General features: G+C 42.9%; 1 protein-coding gene across 1 annotated transcript; it reads left to right on the top strand.

The window, feature by feature from the left end:
* Positions 1–525: 525 nt before the first annotated feature.
* LOC136449782 (DNA (cytosine-5)-methyltransferase DRM2-like) lies at positions 526–5,234 on the top strand. Its single transcript, XM_066449971.1, has 8 exons — positions 526–884; positions 1,179–1,325; positions 1,626–1,731; positions 1,819–1,865; positions 1,964–2,128; positions 3,060–3,159; positions 3,702–3,793; positions 3,887–5,234. The coding sequence occupies exons 1-8, from the start codon at positions 879–881 to the stop codon at positions 5,048–5,050; spliced, it is 1,827 nt and encodes a 608-aa protein (XP_066306068.1). The 5' UTR covers positions 526–878; the 3' UTR covers positions 5,051–5,234.
* Positions 5,235–23,689: the final 18,455 nt, after the last annotated feature.

Below are 23,689 nucleotides of genomic sequence, written 5' to 3' on the forward strand. Positions count from 1 at the left end.
TCCAAACGGGCCCTATGGCGCCGCGACGCGCTTGCTTGACGGAGCGCGAGGCCGTCGTGCCCGCGGGGTACTAGCCCTACAGCAGCATGTTAAATGGGGTGGGAACGGAATACTATTTTGACGGCACGGCGTTAGCTTGAAACGTGATGGATGCTCCAAACGAGATTTGATATTGGACCCACATTCATAAACACAAATAGACTCACTTATCATCTATCCGAGTATTATCATAATCGAGGAGTCAATCTTTCTAGTGTTATTTTTGCATTTTTTTTATTTAGGTGGTATTTTACGTGACGTGGATTTTTCAGTGGTATTTTTCGACGACGTTGATTAACTGTCATAGAACCAATTTCCCTTTTCCCTTTTTTTTATCATCAGGATCACTGATCAACCGCCACACGGGATCTTTCACCGCCTACGCGTACCGGCGTACCGGGGACAGTGCCACACTCTCTCGCTGACAGCCCTGGACGCATGAGGTTGTCCCCACATCACAGTGGTGTACCACCAGCGATGTGCCCATTGCTCGTGCTGTTTGTGGGGGCGCGGCGCGTGACGGCGTGAGTTTCTCGTTGAGATTCGCCGTGGCGGAGGCAGGCAGAGCTGCCTTTCGCCGTCGCGGCCTCCTGCTCCTCCTCGTCTGCCACCGGCTTCCAAGTCCCAGCGCGCAGGGGCCGACGGCGACGGGAGGGGAGAGGCGGCATTGGTAATCCGGGGGGAGGCTGTGGAGCGGAGGGCGGAGAGGGGCTGCGCCGGGCCACGCCATCCGGGGTCTCCGGGTCGGTCGCCGCAGCTTCCGGCCACGCCGAGGCCGAGGAAAACGAGAGGGATCGAGGGAGGGGTATCCCCCGGAGCCCCTTCGCGAAGGTTCCGGAATGGCGGTAAGACTTTCCTTTCTGTCCCCTTCCATGTATTGTGAAGGGATGATCTCCGGCGCCATGAATTCTTGATACTAATAGTCTGGTCCGCTGCTACGGTGATTCCGCGCGTTAGATTGGGTCCCTGATGTCGCGAGGTTGGGTTTTTTTTCTCCCTTTCTGCTGCTCAACGCTAGGGTTTTTTTAACACTGGATCGAGTTAAAACCTGCATTTTTTATGCTATTTCGGGATGGATGGTGGTTTGATCCTATTGTTGGTCGAGGTGCCTGATGGTTAGTTCTTAATTCGTGTCACAGCACTGGGTTAGGGAGAGTGATGGCAGTGACAGCTTCGAATGGGATAGCGATGGCAATGGGGAGGAGGCAGCGAGCTTCAACGCTGCTGGTGCCAGTTCATCAGCAATGACATCAACGAACACTGATGCTCCAGGCCCATCGACACGGGTAAGCCAGCTAACTGATCCATGCATATGCAACAATGTGTGAACTCAGCTGCTAGTTGTTCTTCAGTTCATGTTACTCAGGGTTGTTCAAACCACTTGTGCCAAACTGGCCGGAGTGGGGTGGGTGGGTGGGTGTGTTGGGTGGGGGGGGGGGGGCGGTGAGGAGTGTTGGATATATATGGTAGTCATGAACAGAAACAGGATCATGATTAGTGTATAGCGAACACTCTAAATGTTACTGTTACCTTGTTCCTAGTGGCTACGATTGTAATTTCTGTTTGTTTGTGGGGCTGATTTGAAGGTTGCTAATGGCAATGGGAAGGCTGGGCCATCTGCCGCTTTGGTTCAGAAGTATATGGACATGGGTTTTGCAGAAGAGATTGTTCTGAAGGCCATGAAGGACAATGGTACTTAGCTAATAACCCATTTCTTCTCATTTACTTAGATTCTAGGTGATTTTATATACTCTATCTGACAGTTGCTTTTTCTTTCAGGGGATAATGGAGCAGATTCATTAATTGAGCTTCTTCTTACTTACCAGGTATTCATTTGTGTTCCTACTTCTATTAGTTATTCTTTGATGATGTTGTTGCATGGTGTCAAAGAGGATTTGTATTTACGAAGTGATGCCAAATGCAGGAACTAGGCAATGATCTCAAAGTGGATAATGGCTTTGCTTCTGGTTGTGTCCCCCAAACTGTTGACGATAGTGATGATGATGACATTCTAGAAAACTGGGATGATGAGGATGCTGGTGGTAGAAGCACAAGGGTTGCTAACTCTTTTGATGATTCTGGAGACGAGGTATTTTGATGCGCCCCCTTGGTGACTGTATGCATTTACTTTATTATTTTGAGAAACCTGCTATGTATTTAGTTTGTTTCAATCACATTTACTTCTGCATTAAACTTGTTTAATGTTAATCCATTAAGTAGACTACTTATCCTGAAGACCATAAGGTTCCTTACTTTTACTTGCACTTGTTCCTTTTGTTTTCAAACAGCTGTTAGCTACATAGCTGTACTAGAAAGCCAATCTACTTTGTTTTTCCGTATATTTGGGGACAACTGGGTTCTTTTAGGCAAAACAACATGTTCCCATAAAACCAAAATCCTTAATTTTTTAAGAAAATCGTATTGGTAAGACGGTAAGCAAGATAGTTGTGTCAATCATAAACTTGAAACTATTGCGTTTCATCTTATGCGTATGACTAGAACTCTCATGTTGGTGATATTCTTGAACAAGACACCACCATGGACTAACAAATGAAATTCCAAAATTGTGGGTGGTTCGTTAATGATGAATTTCTTATTTTGTATCTGACATTCATTTCTTTTTACTTAAGTTTGCTGTAGCCCCTCCTCCCTGTAATAGCATTCTCTCCTACTGTTTTAATTCACGAAAAAAACTTTAGTTATGGGTTATAATCTACTTCCTTTTTGATACTTATGCAAATCAATCACTGATCCTGAGAATTGGAGGCTCTGTAGTGCAACAACATTCCTGTTCAACTCTAACATTGAACTTGCATTGTGCTTTCTGGTGTTTGGCATGTGACTTCATGTAGCTGAGAGTTGATTGAATTGTTTTCCTAAAATTGTCCATAGTTATGAATTATGATACTTCCCATTTTTATACACATTACAAGAATTGTTGTTTTTGTCCTTTGGTTGCAATGCTAGTTTATGTAGCTTGTCAACTGTATTCTAAGTGCTTTCTTGTGCTTTCTACACAGGATTTCTTACTTGAGATATCACAGACGGATGAGAAAGTTGATTCCTTAGTTAAAATGGGGTTTCCTGAAGACGAGGCTGCACTGGCTATTACTAGATGCGGTGTGCTCTCTGAGCCTTTGTTCCATGCTCCTCTGTTTGCCTTAGATTCCTCAGCAAAATAAACATCAATTTCCAACCTTGGAAGTAGGATATGCTCTCATATAGAATAAGTTAGTTGAATAATAATGTTGTCATGTTTAATTATATGTCAAACTTTCTATTGGTTTATCTCCGGATTTTGATAATTTTCCTCAAATGCAGTAAGTTGGAACTCGTAAATTGTCTGCAACCTTGAACTGAGATAACCTAGAATGGTTGATTCTTTCTAAGCTTGATTTACTGTTTGCATCAAGTCTGGGTATCAAAGCAGGCAACCAACAATTTATTATTCTTTTGGGGTCAGAATATTTTAATTGCATTTGCTGTCAAATAAAACTGTTTTTGCAACGTGTACCACTCAGATTCTGTCCTTGTCCCTGTTTTATTTTAACTTATCTTCAGAGTTTATTATTTGAACTTGTCAAAGTATGCTCCAAATGCCCCTGTTCACTGATCATGCACCTTACGCCATCTACTGTCGTCTGTGGTTTAAAATTACTCAGGGCAGGATGCATCTATTTCTGTTCTGGTGGATTCAATATATGCTTCACAGACCGCAGGAGATGGTTACTGTGGCAATTTGTCTGACTATGAGGTTCGTCTTAGGTGAACTGTCCATACAAGTCTGCAATAAGATTTAGTTCTAATTTAATGGTCTGATAATGGAACTGTGTTTGCAATACTGCAGGATAATTCCTATGGAGGGAGAAACAAAGGAAGGTTCATGGATGGGAACAAAAAAAAGAGAAAGACATATGGTGGTCAAGCACAGGGAAGTAGAGGCCCATTAGATGGTAGCTCTAATGAACCTATGCCTCTCCCACATCCAATGGTTGGATTTAACTTGCCAGACCAGTGGACAAGACCAGTGGACAGATCTCTGCCTTCACAAGCTATGGGTCCACCATACTTCTACTACGAGAATGTTGCTCTTGCTCCAAAAGGTGTCTGGACTACCATATCAAGATTCTTGTATGATATTCAGCCGGAGTTTGTGGACTCGAAGTACTTCTGTGCTGCTGCCAGGAAAAGAGGTTATATACACAATCTGCCACTTGAGAACAGGTCACCTCTCCTCCCCATACCTCCAAAGACAATATCCGAAGCATTTCCTCATACCAGGAGGTGGTGGCCATCATGGGACCCAAGACGACAGTTCAATTGCCTCCAGACTTGTGTGTCTAGTGCAAAACTGTTAGAGAGGATACGTGTAGCCCTTACAAACAGTTCAGATCCACCTCCTCCAAGAGTTCAGAAGTTTGTGTTGGAGGAGTGTAGGAAATGGAATCTCGCTTGGGTTGGCTTAAACAAGGTTGCTCCTTTAGAGCCTGATGAGATGGAGTTTCTACTCGGCTTTCCGAAGGATCACACCAGAGGTATCAGCAGGAGAGAGAGGTATCGATCTCTAGGAAATTCATTTCAAGTTGATACTGTTGCTTACCATCTCTCAGTCCTCAAGGATATGTACCCACAAGGCATGAATGTACTGTCTTTATTCTCTGGCATTGGAGGAGCAGAGGTAGCTCTCCACAGGCTTGGTATACGCATGAAGACAGTTATTTCAGTAGAGAAGTCTGAGGTCAATAGGACGATTCTGAAGAGTTGGTGGGATCAGACGCAGACTGGTCTTCTGATTGAGATTAGTGATGTGCAGACACTGACATCTGAGAGGATCGAGGCTTATGTTAGAAGAACTGGGGGCTTTGATCTTGTGATTGGTGGAAGTCCCTGTAACAATCTTGCTGGGAGCAACCGTCACCACAGAGATGGTTTGGAGGGCGAACATTCTTCATTATTCTACCACTATGTTAGGATCTTAGACTCCGTCAAGTCCATCATGGAGCGTTTGTAGCTTTTAGAATCTTTATTGTTTTGGTTCTAGAATTGTAGCATCTTATCTTGTGATCAAACTTGTAAATGATTTGAAGGTTGACTGGTGTGATTCTCATGTCACTCTAATTTAGGCTACTTTTAGTTTAATCTCCTTTGATGATCAATGCAAATTGATGTTGGTGCAATTCTGTGTCACTGTTTGGTGATTAATGCAAATTGATGTTGGTGCAGTTGTGTGGCACTGGCAGTTCTGATGCTTTCCCTTTTTAAGTTTGTATTTCTCAATGAGAGATCTAGTATCTTTGTTGCAAAAAAAAATCTGAAATTGTGGAGCTGTGAAAAGGACAATGCTATAAGCTCCAACCACCCAATGATGGTGAGGACAGAGGATGTCCTGCCACACTATGTGCATCCAACCCAAAAGATCCTGCTTTTGCTCACGGTTACCACCATACCACAACTCTACCCAAACCATAAAAACCAGTGTGGCAACAATGAGAGCTAAAGCTTCCAGGCTCTGAATCATCAGGATGTCTGCCAGCATCAGCCCAGGTGCCTCAGCCTCACACCATACGACCTGTTGGGAGCTGCTTTAGGTTGCATCAACTATCTGCGCAGAATTTGGACCGATGTGAGTTCTCGTTCTCAGCTTTGGCCTTCTTTTTGAAGTGTATGCATGTTGAATACAGATTCTAGAGTCCCTTGTGTTCGTGTAGATCGCAGATGGTGGGGGACTGGAAAGAAGACGATTCTTTCCACTCGTGGTGTACTTGAATCCAGCAATGGTGCACATTCTAGTGGCCTTATGAAGAAAAGGTGAGTTGTTTTGTAAGTGTTGCATTACCAAATCACTTCAAATTTGTAAAATTGTTGCCCAGAAATTGACACTGTGAAAGTATCATATTTACATCAGTGTTCTAAATTCTGCATACTGTCACCTCATGCCTTGGACTATGCAAAGCTGTACTAGACAGCTGATCTAGTACACTTTGCAGAAAGATTTTGGAGCACATTATTCTGCTTAGAGCCAAGCCAAACATCTCAGATGCTGAAGAAAGAGATATGCTGGACTACCTATATACATCACAGTATCAGATGAGAGGGATACTCTGTCTCATTAGGTTAGGCTTATATACACTTCAGCTGCAGAATCAGTTAATAAGCATAAACTTCAATTTGGTATTTGTGATATATTGGATGCAGGCCGCATAGAGGACCCCAACAGGGAGAATTTCACACATGCTGTCTTCACGCGTTTTCAGCAGAAAGAAGACATCACAAAGTTCCAGAGTAGTGCATACTATTCGAAAATTGTTGATGAGCACGTAAAACCTGTTTCCTATGTATGCCTCAGCATGTAATCTTCTTTCCAGTTCTTACACCATACTGATTCTCTATGCTCATAGCACTGTGATAGACACTGTTTGGATAACTTACAGGGCTCGGTTTCTGTAGATTTCGAGTCCGAGGTGGAAGATGACATTATACCTATCTTTCGTATGGGAGAGGTAACTCAAGCTACCTTTTCCTGGCGTAAATCGACACCATTCTTTAGGTATGTAAAAAATGTCCCAATGCCATTTTTGCACTAAAACCGAAATGTTGTTTCCTGTGGCAAGATTTTAACTACGGTGTCGAGGTCATGCTGCTGATATCTTTCTTTTAAGACTGCATCCGGAGAGGCAACGGAGGATGCATTAGCTTCTCTTCAGAAGTTGATCAGCCAATGCAGTTCTTTTACTGTGCAGGCAACCTGCAGTAAGACAACATGATATCCTTACGGTTCTTCGGTCACATTGCCACTGCGACTGCGATTCTGTACATGATTGCTAAGGCTGAAGACATATAACCTATTTATCCTGTTCCACATAGATCGTCATTAACATGTACATTTTTTGTTACAAGCACTTTTTCCAAAATCTCATGGAACTGCTTCTAATGTTATATACTTTTATTTTGTATCAGGCTGCTGTTTGGATCATCCGGATAGCGGATACAGTCATGCTGCACTAATCCGTTTCCCATCATGTTAGTGAGCTATAAGTTCTCTCTCATCCTATACATGTCAGAATCTCTGTGTGTAAGTTAGCAGCATGTTAGAGCTATGGTTGCTTGCTCAATTTATTGTATCACGCAGTTGACGACTTGAAGCTGTTCAGGGAGAGCATGGAGTACAAGGATGTAAGAATTCTGCTCACACGGATTTCAATTTGAGTTTCCTGCCTGGATCTGCATACCACATTCTACTAACCCAAAGTAAATTAAAACTAGAAAAATATAAGATAGAGGCTTACATACAGAATATGATGGTGCAAATGCAGGGTTGGATTCCAGCTCTGAACTGAAGCAGGATGTGTTTGGTCTGTGAGTTGCAGATGTGGGCATCGAAGTTCCACCTGGTCGTGGAGAGATCCCTCCACCTGCATTTCACCGTTGACCCCGTGGGGAACCAGCTGATCTAGACCGAGCAAGCGATGACTGGCATTCTGCCCTGACTACTCTGAATTTGCTACTTTGCTACGTGCCTACGTGGTCGGGGTTGTTTGAGCCGCTGCAGCCTGCAAGCCTCAATGGAATCTCCGAGTTGGACAAGAAAAAACAGATGAACGCCGATAACCTCACTTGGAACAGATGCCATCAGGCATGTGCAGTGGTAGTTCGGTACAGAGTTCAGGACAACAAACAGTAATCTGACTGAGATGAAACAAACAGTAATCTGACGGTGGGTGTGACTCGGTGGAATGGACCACAGGACCAGGTAAGCTGCTCGTCACCATCCTGATTCCTTTCCACAAATTAAAGGAGAACTCGTCCAAACGCATAGATTTTGATCCAAGACGTCCTCCCAAGCCAGTTTTGTCACTGGTCGGTGCCCATGCCCATGCTAGCTCTCTGACTGTGTAGTTGGAGTATTTCTGTGTCGCTTTACTATTAACTAACGTCGCCAGAAATGGAAGAAAATCAACCGCGCTAGCTAGAATAGAATGACCGGTCGACGGTGAGGTGTCGTGTTGAGGGATCGGCAGCGTCTGCTCCTCGGTTTCACTTTCACTTTCACCACGACACCACCCCGTCCCGTCGTTCACGTTCACGCGCGGTGACAAGGATTTCACCGCGGTAGATGTCGGGCGGGCGGGTGGATCCGGCGACGAAATCAGAGGAGGGTCCCACGTGTGGCGTTCAGGCGTTTGTTTGCCATTGTAGTAGTCGGTCTGCCGTCCAAAGGCGGTTCAGCAGGGCAAGCCACACGGGCGCCCAGGATTTCCAGATGGGTGTGGCGCTCTCAAATCTGATCGAAACTTGAACTTCCTGTGTAACCGGAGCGCACCGAGTAGATCAGAGAAGAAAGCCGGCGCCATATATATGATGATGTTTCCAGATCTTGATGGAACTGTCTTAGTACTAATAATTATTAGAACTATATAATGTATTTACAAGTTTACTTCTACCTCTGCTTGGTGTTGCAGGGCGGCACCTACGGTACCTTTCTATGTTCATTAAAAGGTGCAGTAGTAAACCTCCTGGTTGCCTCCTTGGTGTGTGTTGATCATCTACATAATATCAATAAAAGGCGTGCTTAATCCCAAAAAAAAGGGTGTGTTTGGATGAGACCCTGATAGAACCAGGAACCTCGGCCAGCGGACAGCAGGCGTCCATAATCGGGCACCTAGGAATAATGCCTGCGCCAGGTATGTTTTGTGTCGGCCGTCAATCGGAACACGACCTAATAGCATGTAGCGCAGCAGCAAGCAACAACATAAAGTGATCAAAAACAGACGCAACCAGCTTCAGAGCCAGATGCAATGATGATAGCATGTTGCCTCATCATGATTTATGATTTTTAGGACAAATTAGTTCTTAATAAAAACCTATGTACCTTTATTTATTGAGTGGTAAACCATGCTAATGAAAAATAAGCCCTTTATTACAAGGAACATATAGAGACATGCAGACCTGATATGGGCCAAATCTATATTTGTCGAGCTAAAACATCAAGTTATGTGGGACATTTTTTTTAATCCTAGAACATCAAGTTTTCTGGTACGAAGGGAGTATCTTAACCAATTGCCTAGGGAAAAATTCAGCTATAGGGTATTATAGCCAAAACTATAGTTCCCCAACGAAGTTACCAAAATTGTCCTGACCAAATCTAGTCCTACATCCAAAGAGCTATATTGATTGAGCTATAGGGTATTATAACCGGTTACCAAAACTCATATCACATATTGATTGATACGAAGTGAATTGTTAGGATGGTTCTCTCAGGGTTTTACCGAGAAGGGTAAATATCACACTTTAGGTGGCAAAGGATGGCTAAGTTTGCGAGCGAACCAACAAAGGATATCTATCATACATACTTGATGATGAACAACTAGTTTCTAAACAAACTAGCAAAGGAACCATCAAAACTCTCGGATGGGAGGTACCCAGTCAGGGTAGGTGAATGGGCAAGTCTAGGGCACCACCTCTGATCATTAGATCAAGATATGAACAACATGCACGATTTGGAAAAGTAGGGAACAAGTGAAAACATGATGAGAAGTAATAGAGTAGAATGATTTGTTCCATTAGATGTCCTTCAATCGACATGAGCATTTATATATTTATAGGTTGGGAAGGTCTTGTCTTGTTAGAAGTCAACAAATTCAGTGCCAAATACAACTCCTAACTTGAATTTTGACCAAACTGGCATGTACGGTCCTCTCAATCGTCTCCAACTGGCCACAACTTCTCCATTCGAACTATAAATTGGGAATTTCACATATAAATTTTGATCTTCTCAACAAGAACTACGCAATAGTGAAGTCCATTATGCAATTTGACACTTTTACCAAAGCCATCCTAGATGATTTTGGGAAATCAACCAGGCTAGTTTGCCAAGAATTCCTAGAGTTTTCCAATTTTGGTCAATAAAGACATTATTTTTGGCGAAAGGGCCTCTAGCATAGTGGTTAGAGCACCTGAGTAGCATCCAGCAGGCCTGGGTTTGACTCCCCGTGCGAGCGAATTAAACGGGCCTGGAACAAAAATTATTAAAAAAAATAGGTTGGGGTTTCCCTTGCTAACTTCGGTAAAAAAATAGATATTATTTTTAAAACTTTATTTACTTATTAGGAATACGCTAAATTTTTATTTAGGTGTTTTTCCAACATATGAAGATGAAAGTACTATTATCTCTAATTTTCATTACTGAATTTAGCAATTTACTCATCATAATTTATATGGATTATTTATCTAGGTAGCTTTCCTTTGCCCCTGAGAGTTAAGATATGAATTTTAACTTTATGTACTTGTAGTAATATATTAGCTTTTTATATTGGTGTTTTCTCAAACACATGAGAATAAAAATTTTAGTGTTGAACCATCCACTAATTATAATTTATGTGAGCTATTTAGTTAAGTATTTTTACCTTCTTAATTATTTTGGAAACTGAACTATAGTTTTTCAGAATTTTTATTTAAAAACTTAATCATTGTTTTGCATGGCCTCTTCATTTAAGTTTTTTTCTTTACAAATCATATGAAAATCGACTTTCTATTTTTCTAAATTTATTATTTATTAGGTGTATCAAGTGTAAACTCTTTATTTAATCTAAACCGTTAGATCGTAAAATCTTACAATATAGGTTCCTTTTTCGATTAATGTGGTAATTAGATCCTCGTAGCAGACGTGGTGACTCTTTCGTTGGAGACTAAACTATTAATTTTTAGAGTGTTTATTGAAATTTTGCCTTTACTAATTGTATTTACATGGACTCTTAATTGCAGTTTTTTTTTCTTTGCAACTCGTATGAAATTAAATTGCTATTTTTAATTATTTTTAGAATTTACTATTTATTACTAATTATATTAGCTATAGACTTTTTTGTTTAATCTAAGCCTATATCAAGTTAAAATCTGAGGGTGTAGATTCTTTTTGTTTTTTTTCAATTAATGTGGTAATTTCTGGATCCTCTCGTGGACATCGTCCCTCTCTTGTTTTAATACCATTGTATAAACCTAATGGGCTTGCTAAGGATGGGTCAACTTCTTCCCACCATAAAAAGTTTTTGGGCTAGTCCAACTGATGTTCAGATGGCATGACCGGACGACTAATCATGATTATTAGTCGGTTGACTAGTTTTCTAGTTAAGGTGTATCAAGGGGCTTTATAGAGTCAAGAGGATACCTGGAGGATCCCGATTACCGCGATCTCAGAAGTGAGAAGAAGAAGAAGAATAGGCGTGGCAAGACAATAACTGTCAGGCACAACTTTCTAGTACGTATCAAAAGTCGTATATGCTATTATATTGTGCATGCTCTCTATATGTTCTAATAGATTGTGTTATCGTGCAGTGCTCCAAACGACCTCCAAGGACACTATTATGTGGATATTATGTTTGCGAGTACCTTAGAGCGTGCAGCAAATTTAGCATCAGTTACAAGGAGCTCAAGAAATCACAAGACTAGTGGCAAAAGGAACGAAGGGGTGGTCACCGACAAGAAAATATCTCAAACTATAGCGGACATATGTGGAATTCAGCATGCTCTCTATATGCTCTCTATATGTGGATTTGTCTTGCATAAATGCATACACCGAGGAGGAAAGTTCTTCAATCACGAGAGCGAGCTAGCGTACCAGGAGAAGTACCACAAGCTCAGAAACGGGCATCAGCTACACTTACAGGATTACAAGTTGCCGGACATCTTTAATTAGAAAATGGCGAACTACAAAACATTGCAAGTCTTAGTTTCATATGATGAGATGTGTGTTCTCTGCATGTGTATTGTCTGCTTTGTCTGAGTTTAAATTGCGAAAAAAATCAAATTCAAATAAAATGGTGGGAAACTATTTTTTTAACTGAAAAATCATTAATGGAGGCGTGCATGTACGAAATGGCCGCCACCGTTAATCGATTAACGGAAGGGAGCTGGTTAGGGGGACCGTCTCTGTTAATATACATTAACGGAGACGGTTGATGTAACTTGACCGACCGCCTCGAGTTTAACACAATCTACGGGTTGTAGAAGAGATATCCTCCGCCTGCTTCCTCTCCTCCTTACCGACGTCCAGACGCTGATGCGCCTCACTCGTTTGACTGTCAACGTTCTGTTAGTGGTCGTCACTGAAATAATCCTATCACCTTTCCTCGGCCTGCTGCTCTTTTCAGCGGTGATCGCCGTCATGAAGAGGCGATGCCACCACAGGCGTGCCAAGCAGCCCACGCCCTCCAATGCGTGCAAAGGCATAACCAGGGGGCTAGCAGGGGCCAGCCCCCCCCCCTATGGTTTGATTTTTTTATATACTCCTGCTTCAACTATAGTAATAGTAGGTATTTCAAAGAGAAGGAGCTCTTGAAGGTACTATATCCATGCATTTCCTTCATCTGAATGCGGAGGCCACCCACTCCGGTGAGACAGACGACATGGTGTGACATGTGAGCCATATGTATGGGGCTGTAAGTCTCTCTATCTAGAATGGGAGTGATGAAAGCATCTAGGCCCCTAGTTGAGTTTTGGTGATTAATAACAATACGTGATTACTGTGACTAACGTGTGTTTTGTAGAGGCAATTAAGTTAGGTCACGGTAATGTAGATCGATTGGGCTATCATGATGGTCATGCCCCTATGATGGAAATCGTTTCGGTTTTTAAAGGATGGACGATAAGGTTAAGGATGGACTAGTTCTAAGTGTCGATTGGAGTTGGAGTGACACTTAGAGTAGTTTAGGACTTTGTTTTTCCTTTGGCCGTACTATTAAGGGGGGTACGGATGGGTAGCTTGACCTAGGTGAGTCTAGTGGGTTAGGTGTGGTGCACACTTGCTAAAACTAACACTAGGTAGCTCCAAAATAGTCCTTAGATCCAATGGAGCAAACTTCATTCACATATGATCGAGAGTTGGAAGTGAATGGAGGGTCAAATACTAACCGGACGCTGGCTCCAGTTTGACCAGACGCTGGCTCCGGTTTGACCGGACGCTGGCTCAGGGTCCAGTCAGTTCATTTGACCGAGATGATTTCGTCTGGTGCGACCGGACGCTGAGAGGTTAAGTGACCGGACGCTGAGGGCCAGCGTCTGGTCGACTCTAGTAAGGTCCTAGAGAGGGAGAATCCTGATCAAACGCATCTGGTCAGTGTTGATCGGATGCTGGTCAGGTGCTGGCTACTGACCGGACGCTGCTCAGCAAGTCACCAGACGCTGGAGGTCCAGCGTTCGGTCGACATCAGTAAGGTTCTAGTGAGGAAAAATTGCGACCGAACGCTTGCCAGTGTCCGGTCACACTGTAAACACTGGAGTTCGGGGTAAACTGACCGGCGCGTCCGGTCAACATGACCGGTGCGTCCGGTCACCCCGCAGAGGCACATAATGGTTTGTTTTTCAGCCCATGTTATAAATACCACCTCCATTCGTGTGTGGGGGTACTTTTGCTCATTCCAACAGCTGAGAAACATGTTTGAGAGTGCCAAGAAGAGCAAGGTCCTAGTGAGGTGATTGAGATTTGAGAATCCCAAAGAGAGCCCTCATTAGTGAAGCAAGAGTAGGAAAGTGTGCATCCACCCTTCTCATTAGGCTTGTCGTGGTCAAGTGAGAGTTCGTGCTTGTTACTCTTGGTGATCGCCATCACCTAGACGGCTTGGTGGTGATTGGGAGTTTGGTGATCATCCAGCGGAGCTTGTGAGTGACCCAACTCAAGTTGTGAGCGGTTGTGGGTGATTCACCGCGACAGAGTGTCAAAGAATCAACCCGTAGAGAGCACTTGATCCTTGCACGGATCAAGGGGGAGCTACACCCTTGCGCAGGTGCTCCAACGAGGACTAGTGGGGAGTAGCGACTCTCCGATACCTCGGCAAAACATCGCTGCATTCCTTCTCCTCTCTTTACTTTAAGCATTTACTTTGAGCAATTCAACACTTGTCATTTATATTCCTAGAATTGCCATGCTAGAGTAGGATTGGAACTTAGGGTGCTAAACTTTTGTGCATTAGATCAATAGAAATACTTTCTAGGCACATGGGTTAATTGGGCTAACTATAGGATTTGATTATTGCAAAGAAATTTGTAATTAGCCCAATTCACCCCCCTCTTGGGCATCTTGATCCTTTCAATTGGTATCAGAGCCTCGTGCTCACGTATTTAGGCTTAACCGCCTAGAGCAAGATGTCTCACGGGGATGGACCTCCTCCTATCTTTGAGGGAGATGACTTTCCTTATTGGAAAATTTGCATGGAGGCATATCTAGAAGCTCTAGATGTTGGTATTCTTAGAGCCGCCTCACAAGGCTTCCCAAAACCTCAGGATGCTACTCACCTATTAGGCTATGAGGTGAATTACGAGAAGTGGAATGCAAAGGCTCAAAACACCATTTTTAGAGGCCTTTGCAAAGATGTGTTCAATCAGGTGAGGAACCACAAAGACGCACATGCACTATGATCGGACGTTTATGCGCTCCATGAGGGAACTAAGAGTGAGCATGAGGAACGCTATCATCTTGTCATGAAATAGCTCAACTCTTTTGAAATGCTTCCTAAAGAATGTGCTAATGAGATGTATTCATGTTTGAATGTTCTTGTAGAGGAAGTCAATGGGCTTGGACTCACTCAAATGCAACCATTCGATGTTGTTAGAAAGATCTTGAGTGTCCTCCCTATTGATAAATATGGGCATATTGTGACCGTGCTTCATCAAGGTGGTCTTTTGTAGGATCTACAGGAAGATAAAGGAGGCCTAGAGGGGGGGTGAATAGGCCTATAAAAATCCAACTCAAAACTCTGTCAGAACAGAGGGCGGCACTACCGGCCTGTAGGGCGGCACTACCGCTCTTCGAAAATAAATCTAACATAGCTGAGATTTTATAGAGATGAACCTGACCCCAATAGCTGCTTAATCCTGTAATAGAAAGATAAGATCCAGTTCGAAGACTGAATACCACAAAAACTCCACACAAGAGTGGATCGAGCAACCAAACCCTAACTCCAGCTAGCAAAGAGCTAAACCAGCAAGTAAACAAGATGAAGCATGCGAGACACAAAATTTATCATGTGGTTCAGCTCACCACAAAGGTTTGCCTAGGTCCATGTTGTTGAGGAAGCCACAAAAGGCTTGGGCTTGCCACAAAGGCTTGCCTTACCCTCGTTCTCAAATCAAGAGAATGAACTCTTGAAGTGAGAGGTGATTTCTTAGCTCTGAGAATGAGGTTACAAACCTCCCAAGGCTGCCACACGAGTTGGCAAGTCCATGGGCGATGCCTAGCCGGCTAGGAGCAAGCTCCAAGAGTAACAAACCCTAGAACCGCCGGCCAAACATAAACCAAATGCTCTTAAACTTTGGGAATCAGTGGATCTTCTCTCCAATCGAGTTTTGCTGCCTTTTCTCTCAAGTTTTGATGATTAGAATCAAGGATTTGCTTAAGGGATGGAGGAACAACAATGGAGAAGAGAGGTGAGCTTTGGTTCTGTTCTGTTTCGAGCATAATGACTGAGTGAAGAAGATGACCGTTGTGGGCTGGGCCTGAAGGGTATAAATACCCCTTGGGTCCAACGGTCAGTTAAGGGCGACACTATCGCTCTTAATAGGGTGGCACTGTCGCCCTAGCCAAAACAGGTAAGTTAAGGTGAAATTTGGCTGGCTATTTTGACTAGGTGGGAGGATGTAAATCTAAGAATTTGAGCATCTGGTTCAATAGTTGACTAACTGTCCTAAAATCCCTCTTAATAGTACGGCTTTCCCTAAACTCAATTTCAAAACATAAAAGAATTTAAACCTTCTTTGAGTTAGGTCTAGCCACCTTTTGTAATTAGGACACCTACAACCTGTACATCATCCTCATTTTTCGATTCCCTGCTTGTCATCTCGATAAATCTCAATAGTCCTCTAATTTAATGGTCATCAATGCCAAAACCCACAATAGGACTTGATTGCACTTACAATCTCCCCCTTTTTGGTGATTGATGACAACCCAATTAGAGCTTACAAAAGATATGAAATCTAAACTAAAATTTTCGAACTATGGGTGTAGGAGCCTCCCCCTAAATATGTGAATAGAGATTTAAATTCTCAATTTGGCATGAAAGGCCATGATTCACATTTTAGGTGTGATGGGAACCTCCCCCTACATCCATGCCTACTGTGGGGTGCTGAACAAGGTGTCACAGGAATAAACATGATGCATATGACAGGTTATATTAGTTCAAGCACACAAGACCCTGACTGATACAGCATAGGGTGGCACTACTGGCCTCAGAGGGTGGCACTGTCGTCCTGACTATATTGGTCAGGTAGCAATCAGGTTCCTACAGCAGATCATATGAATATAAAACAATCTAAACTCAGAATATGACAAGCTAAAACAGTAACCATGAATACATGTCCATATCCAAAACAAATTAAGTCATAAAGTAGTTTATTTCATAAAATAGAGTTTTGAGCGACTCTCAAACTCACAATCTAACAACTACTCTCATAGGATCTGGACATAAAGCGCAGCTATAGAGAACTCATGGCGTCGAAAATCTTATTGACCCCTCTAATTTTCTCCCCCTTTGGCATCAAGTACCAAAAAGAGAAGAAAAAGAAGAAAAGTCACTCATCACTGTCGGAGTCAACGCGGGCACGTCCGGCGACGTGGGTGTGTGAAGTGAAGCGTGCTGAACGTCATGGAGGAGATGCCCCAGCTGAAGTAGAAGGACCTGGCTGATCCGTCGATGGACGCGGTCTCTTGGAATATGTGCGAAACAAGGCTGCCTGAACCTGTGGATCGGCCTCAGTAGAGTGAATCTCTGCACCAAGGTCCTACTGCCTTGAGGGCTGCTCAAAATGCTGCCTTTATGGGTACCCATAGTATTGACTGAATGGCTCATACGAGTGCCCATACTGCTGATCATCTGGATGTTCATAATGGTGCTTATGTGGCTGATCCTGCTCCTCATCAGAAGAAGAAAGGCGAGGCAAGTTAGGAAACTGAGGTGGTGACTGCACTGGTGGAAGGGGTGGCAGCCTCGCCATCTCCCTAGCATGCCTCACTGCTTCCCTGTTTTCCATTATATCCTCATAAGCAGTCTGTGAAGCATATGCACAATGAGCAAAGATTGCCTTCATCCATGCACTCATCTTCCCCCACTTAGACTTCTTCTTTTGTTCCCTAGCCCTGGACGGCTCAAGAATATCTCTATGTGCTGCTCCAGAAGAGTGAAAACCTACTGCCCCACTATCTCTATGTCCTCTAGAACAAGTGTGCTGAGTGGCTAACCCAAGTCCCCCTAAGCCACCATGGGTCTTTTTGATCTTGTAAACAGTGTGCTCACAATCCTTAGGGAACCACATGCCAGTCACTCTCTCAATCACAAACATGAGGTAAGGAGCATAGGGCAAAGATCTCCTCCCATCATCCATGGCATATGCTAGCTCAACCCAAATAAACCTTGGAACATTAAACTTTTCACTACTAGGAAACCTAGACAATACATTAGTGATGTAGCCATTCAAATCTGTTGCATTGTCTTTGGGGTTAAGAGTGATCCTAAAAAGATTGTTCATGATGTAATAGAAGCTCTTGAGCTTGGTTCTTGACCAATTAGGAACTACAAGATTTTGATCCTCCCACATGAAGCTTACTTCCATTGGCTCAAGACGACGTTCATTATGAATCCTCTCATATCCCCTGTGGATGTGTCCAAAACCAAGAATATGATAGAAGGTGACAAAATCAATGCGATGATGTCACCCATCAGTCATCCAATGAAGCTCACCCACTTCCCTGTTCCAATAGTAAGTGGCATGGAACTATGCAAGAATCTCCTTGTTCCAATCATGCCTGAAACTCATGATATCTATCATCTCAAAGCGGTCACAGGTCTTAATGGCTACAGCAAACTCATGACCATCCCTGCTCTCCAAGTCACCAAAATCAATGTACTGCATCTTGCTAATCTTGCCCTTTGGCTTAGACAGGATGGTTGTGGCATAAAAATCAGATTGGAAAGCATTCCAAAATCTATAATCAATGCCACTGGACCAGTTAGAGGAGTAAGGATCAATCTCTCTAGCTTTACCTATCTTCTTCCAACTCATGGAATAATCAAGAACTGTATGATTGTCACTGTTTTGGGGAGGATTGAGGTTGAACCCATCAGTGTTTTCTCTCATATAGCTGCTATCAAACTCTAAAATGTGCAGAGGAGAATCAGGCCACACACGAATGGTCATTCCCATCCTCTGAATTCTTTCTTCTTCAGCAAGGTCTTCATCAAGATTTCTGTCACAGGGAATATAGCTTGCCTATCCCCTGCCTCTCTTGACCTTTTGCTTAGTTGACATCACCTTCCTTTTTCCTCGGTCCATCTATGCAATTAAATGAGACTTGACAAGAAACTATATAAGATAATGAGTTAGAAACTGCTGCAAGCAGGTTTTAACAAGAAAAAGAATTTTGAAAATGACATAGGAAGCTTTGCTGGATTTGGAATCAGCATGGTAGGGCGGCACTATCGCCCCCTGAGGCCGGCACTGCCGCCCTCAGTTGCTTCTCTAGTTCATTTTCAACTTTCTCGTTCTGGTTAAATTCTACTTCCAACAATGTCTATCCATCATCACAATTTCATAATCACAGTCTAAATTAAAAATATATGAAACCCTAGTCATGGATTTGAAAGATTGAGTATGAAAAAACTTTAGAAACAATTTTTGATAAATGAATCCAATCCATTCTGAACTTCATTATATTAATGATATTGAGTACAGCAGTTAGAATCTACTAGGGGTGCCATTAATGGTCCCATGGGCGGCATTGCCGCTCTCCCCAAAATCATCCATCCAGTGAAATTCAAAATCATTTCGATTTACTCATCAAAAACCTTTCTAAACCCTTCATACTCCCCCTAGAAACAAAAATCCATGACTAAAACTTTCACATTACATAGATTGAATGGGGTTAGGGTTTTACCTTGCTTCCAAAATGATGGAATGGAGGGAGAAGAGGAGAAAGGGCTCGGCTAGGAGCTTCCTGCAGGGGGCCAGCGACGAGGAGACTTGGCCGGTTGTAGGGGCGGCACTACCGGGGTGGCAGACCGCAAGGAACAGCGACGGTGCATGCTTGAGAGAGAAAGAGAGAGGAGCACGGGTGTCGGTGTCGGTTGGGAGAGAAGGAAAGAGTTGGGTCGGGGGCTAGAGAATGGAATAGATAGAAGAAAATGAGCCCCGCAACCCAGTCAAAATTGGCAAAAAAATTGCTCAGTTTTCAGAGGGCGGCACTGCCGGCCAATATGAGCGGCACTGCCTCCCTGCCAATTTTGCAGGGATTACACTGAAACTTTATGACCTCCTTTACCTCAGATATGGATATATAGTATCTAAATATCATGACCAGTAAGCAATCAACAATACAGACAATGGTCATGACACTTAGTTGGCCTTTTGAAATGGTTTTGAAACACAATATAATATCCTTTTTAAATCATTTTCCTATGTCGCTAGGTTGTCAAACCGAGGTGTGTCATATTTCAAACCATGTTACGAGAATCAAGTATATTTAGCTCACTACGCAAAGCATAAAACCTTGACTCATCGAGAGGCTTAGTGAAGATATCGGCTAGTTGTTTTTCGGTGCTCACATGACGAATTTTGATATCTCCTTTGGTTTCGTGGTCTCTCAGGAAGTGATGTCGGATGTCTATATGTTTGGTTCTTGAGTGGCTTATAGGATTGTTTGCAAGCTTTATGGCACTTTCATTGTCACACAAGAGTGGGATTTTGGTGAATTGACATCCAAAATCACGAAGGGTTTGCCTTATCCAAAGTAGTTGAGCACAACATTCACCGGCTGCAACATACTTGGCCTTAGCGGTGGAAAGGGCTACACAATTTTGCTTCTTTGAACTCCAAGACACTAGGGACCGTCCAAGAAATTGACATGTCCCCGAAGTGCTTTTTCTATCTACCTTGCGACTGGTATAATCGGAATCCGAATAGCCAAGTAGATTGAACTTGGAGCCCTTGGGATACCACAAGCCAAGGTTAGGAGTGCGTACTAAATATCTCAAGATTCTTTTAATAGCCACTAAATGACACTCTTTTGGGTTGGCTTAAAATCTAGCACACATGCACACACTAAGCATTATGTCCGGCCTAGATGCACATAAGTAAAGTAGAGAGCCGATTATGGAGCGATATACCTTGATGTCCATGGCTTTTCCTTCTTCATTTAGATCAAGATGTCCATTGGTTGGCATGGGAGTTTTGATAGGCTTGGCATTCACCATGTCAAACTTTTTAAGCATATCTTGGGTGTACTTGGTTTGGCTAATGAATGTCCCTTCCTTCATTTGCTTGATTTGAAATCCAAGGAAGAACTTTAGCTCACCCATCATGGACATCTCAAATCTCTTAGTCATGATCCTACTAAACTCATCACAATACACATGGTTAGTACTACCAAATATTATGTCATCGACATATATTTGGCACACAAATATATCATTTCCAACTTTGTGAGTAAAGAGTGTAGGGTTAGCTTTGCCTATTTCAAAGCCTTGTTTGAGCAAGAATTCCTTAAGGCATTCATACCATGCTCTTGGTGCTTGCTTAAGCCCATAGAGCGCCTTTTGGAGTTTATAGACATGGTTGGGGAACTTGGAATCTTCAAACCCCGGTGGCTGCTCCACATACACCAACTCTTGTATTGGGCCATTGAGGAATGCACTCTTAACATCCATTTTGTACAACTTGAAGTCATGATAAGCAGCAAAGGCTAGAAGCATTCGAATTGCTTCAAGTCTTGCCACCGGTGCATATGTTTCTTCAAAGTCCAAGCCCTCTACTTGAGTGAAGCCTTGGGCCACCAATATTGCCTTGTTCCATGTCACCATGCCATTTTCATCTTGCTTGTTGCGGAAGACCCACTTGGTACCAATGACATTGGTATTGGGCCTTTCCACCAAGTTCCACACTTGATTTCTCTCGAAGTTGTTGAACACTTCTTGCATGGCCATGACCCAATCTGGATCTCCAAGTGCTTGTTCTACCTTGAGAGGTTCCAAAGAGGAAACAAACGAGTAATATTGACAAAAATTTGCTAAATGTGAACAAGTTGTTACCCCCTTTTGAATGCTCCCAAGGATGTTGTCAACGGGGTGATCCTGTTGTATAGTTTGACGTAGCCTTGGATGCTCAACACCTCCTTGTTCTTCCTCTGGACTTTTAGCTTCTTCTTGTTCAAAGATAGGCTCCAAGTTGAGCCCTTGAAGTGGTGGAGTAGGAGTTGAAGGAGCTGCTGCTGAGGTGGATGGGGCGGCACTACCTCCCTCAGGGGCAGCACTGCCGCCCTGCTGATTTTTAGCAGGTGAGTGCTGCCCTTGTCGATGGAGTACGTCAGCAGAAATTTGTGCAGCAACAGCCTGGGGATCCTCATCATCAGTGGCTCGATCTTCTTGTGGCCTAATGTCGCCTATAGCCATTTGCTTGATTGCCTCACATGGCGGATCCTCCTTTTCTACAACACTTGAATCAACTTGCTCCACTTGAGAGCCATTAGATTCATCAAATGTCACATCTACCGTGACTTCAACTCTACCCATGGTTTTGTTGAAGACACGATAGGCATGCTCATTTGATCCATAACTAAGAAGAATGCCTTCATCAACTTTAGGTGCGAATTTAGAGGTTTTGGGTCTTTTGTTAAGTATAAAACACTTGCACCCAAACACTCTAAAGTATGACACCTTTGGTTTGTTACCGGTTAGAAGCTCATATGAAGTCTTGTTGAGTTTCTTGTGTAAGTAGAGGCGGTTGATGGCATGGCAAGCGGTGTTGACGGCGTCACTCCAAAAGAGGTCCGACGTCTTGTACTCATCTAGCATTGTCCTTGCCATATCAAGAAGTGTATGGTTCTTCCTCTCTACTACACCATTTTGTTGAGGGGTGTAAGGAGTTGAAAACTCATGCTTGATGCCCTCATCATCAAGAAACTCTTCAACTAGAGTGTTCTTGAATTCAGTCCCATTGTCACTTCTTATCTTCTTGATAGGAAGACCGAACTCCCTTTGTGCCCTTCTCACAAATATCTTGACTTTCTCTTGCACCTGGGACTTGTCATAAACAAAGAACACCCAAGTGAAACGGGAATAATCATCAACAATAACTAGACCATATTTGTTACCCCCGACGCTTAGGTAGGCGACCAGTCTAAAGAGATTCATGTGAATCAACTCCAACGGTTGTGTGGTGGTCATGATGCTCTTTGGTGGGTGAGGTACACCTACTTGCTTTCCTGCTTGGCAAGCACTACAAATCCTGTCTTTCTCAAATTGAATATTGGTTAGTCTAAGGATGTGGTTGTCTTTTAGGAGTTTGGCCAAGTTCCTCATCCCAACATGAGCTAGTCGACGATGCCATAGCCAACCCATGCTAGATTTTGCCACTAAACAGGTCTCAAGCTTAGCTTTACTTTTGCTAAAATCAACTAGGTAAAGCTTGTTCTTGAGGCGACCCATAAAGACAATAGAGGAATCCTCCCTCTTAGAGACTTCCATATCCTTATCCATGAAGAGACAATAGTAGCCCATCTCACATAATTGAGAGACGGACAGTAGATTGTACTTCAAGGAATCAATATGTATGACATTTGTAATTGAATGATCAAGTGTAATAGCTACTTTACCAAGTCCAATCACACCCCCTTTTGAATTGTCACCAAATATGATATTCTCATCTGAATTTGTAGTTGGGGAGTATAATGAAAACATACTCCTTTCTCCGATCATATGATTTGTATAGCCGCTATCAAGTACCCAACTTGACCCACCGGAGGAGTATGCCTGCAACACAAGTTTAGTTCCTAGTTTTAGGTCCCCAAATATTCTTAGGGCCTTACACATTAGTCATAAGAACTTTAGGAACCCAAATGAAAGTATTAAGATAAACATTTCAACCATTGCCAACAAATGTCGCAGAACCGACCAATTTATAAGAATACAAGTATAATGGCAATCCGCAAGCGGTTGCTCTGTCATACTTGAACCCATATAAACCCGGTAGTCCGTCGAGTACCACGACGGGTCTCGATAAACGATTTACAACAACCAAGATCGTACAGGATTCAACATACATGCCATATATTACATAAAGTTCACAGATACTTTTCATCATCAGAGTACGAATAGAAAGTTATTACAAACCAAGTTTGATAATTAAAGTGGAAGCAAATAAGTTCGAAGATAAGTTTCCAACGTAGTTTGATACAGTGCCATGCCAGATCACGATCCACAAAAGCAAGGATAGGAATTACTAAGGAAGCCTGCCCAAGGCTTACTCCTCATCCACAGCGGGATAGAAGCAACTCTTGCAATAACCATGATACACAGTGCCATCTGCAACAATGGGAAAATAAACCCTGAGTACGAGAAGGTACTCAGCTAGACTTACCCATCATGAACCAGAAATAAAGTGACTCCAAGGATCATGTAGGGCTGTATAAGTGGACGTAACTTTGACAACATTTTGCGAAAAAGGCAATTACCCATTGTACAATTATGATTCCTTTATCAAGTTAATTATAACTATCCATTTCTAGATTTGCAACTATCCTGTGCCAAACATGTGGTATATCATTTAGAAGCATACAATAGTAACCATAGCAGGTATTGTAATTCCATATTCATCTGAACCATCATGTTTCATAATATAG

Source organism: Miscanthus floridulus, chromosome 5, assembly GCF_019320115.1.
Source record: "Miscanthus floridulus cultivar M001 chromosome 5, ASM1932011v1, whole genome shotgun sequence".
Lineage (NCBI taxonomy): Eukaryota > Viridiplantae > Streptophyta > Magnoliopsida > Poales > Poaceae > Miscanthus > Miscanthus floridulus.

What these genes read in the sequence shown, in the direction of transcription:
- LOC136449782 (XM_066449971.1), top strand. An exon ending in CTCCAGGCCCATCGACACGG is followed by an intron (nt 1,326 to 1,625) that starts GTAAGCCAGCTA and finishes GCTGATTTGAAG; the next exon opens with GTTGCTAATGGCAATGGGAA. An exon ending in TTGATGATTCTGGAGACGAG is followed by an intron (nt 2,129 to 3,059) that starts GTATTTTGATGC and finishes CTTTCTACACAG; the next exon opens with GATTTCTTACTTGAGATATC.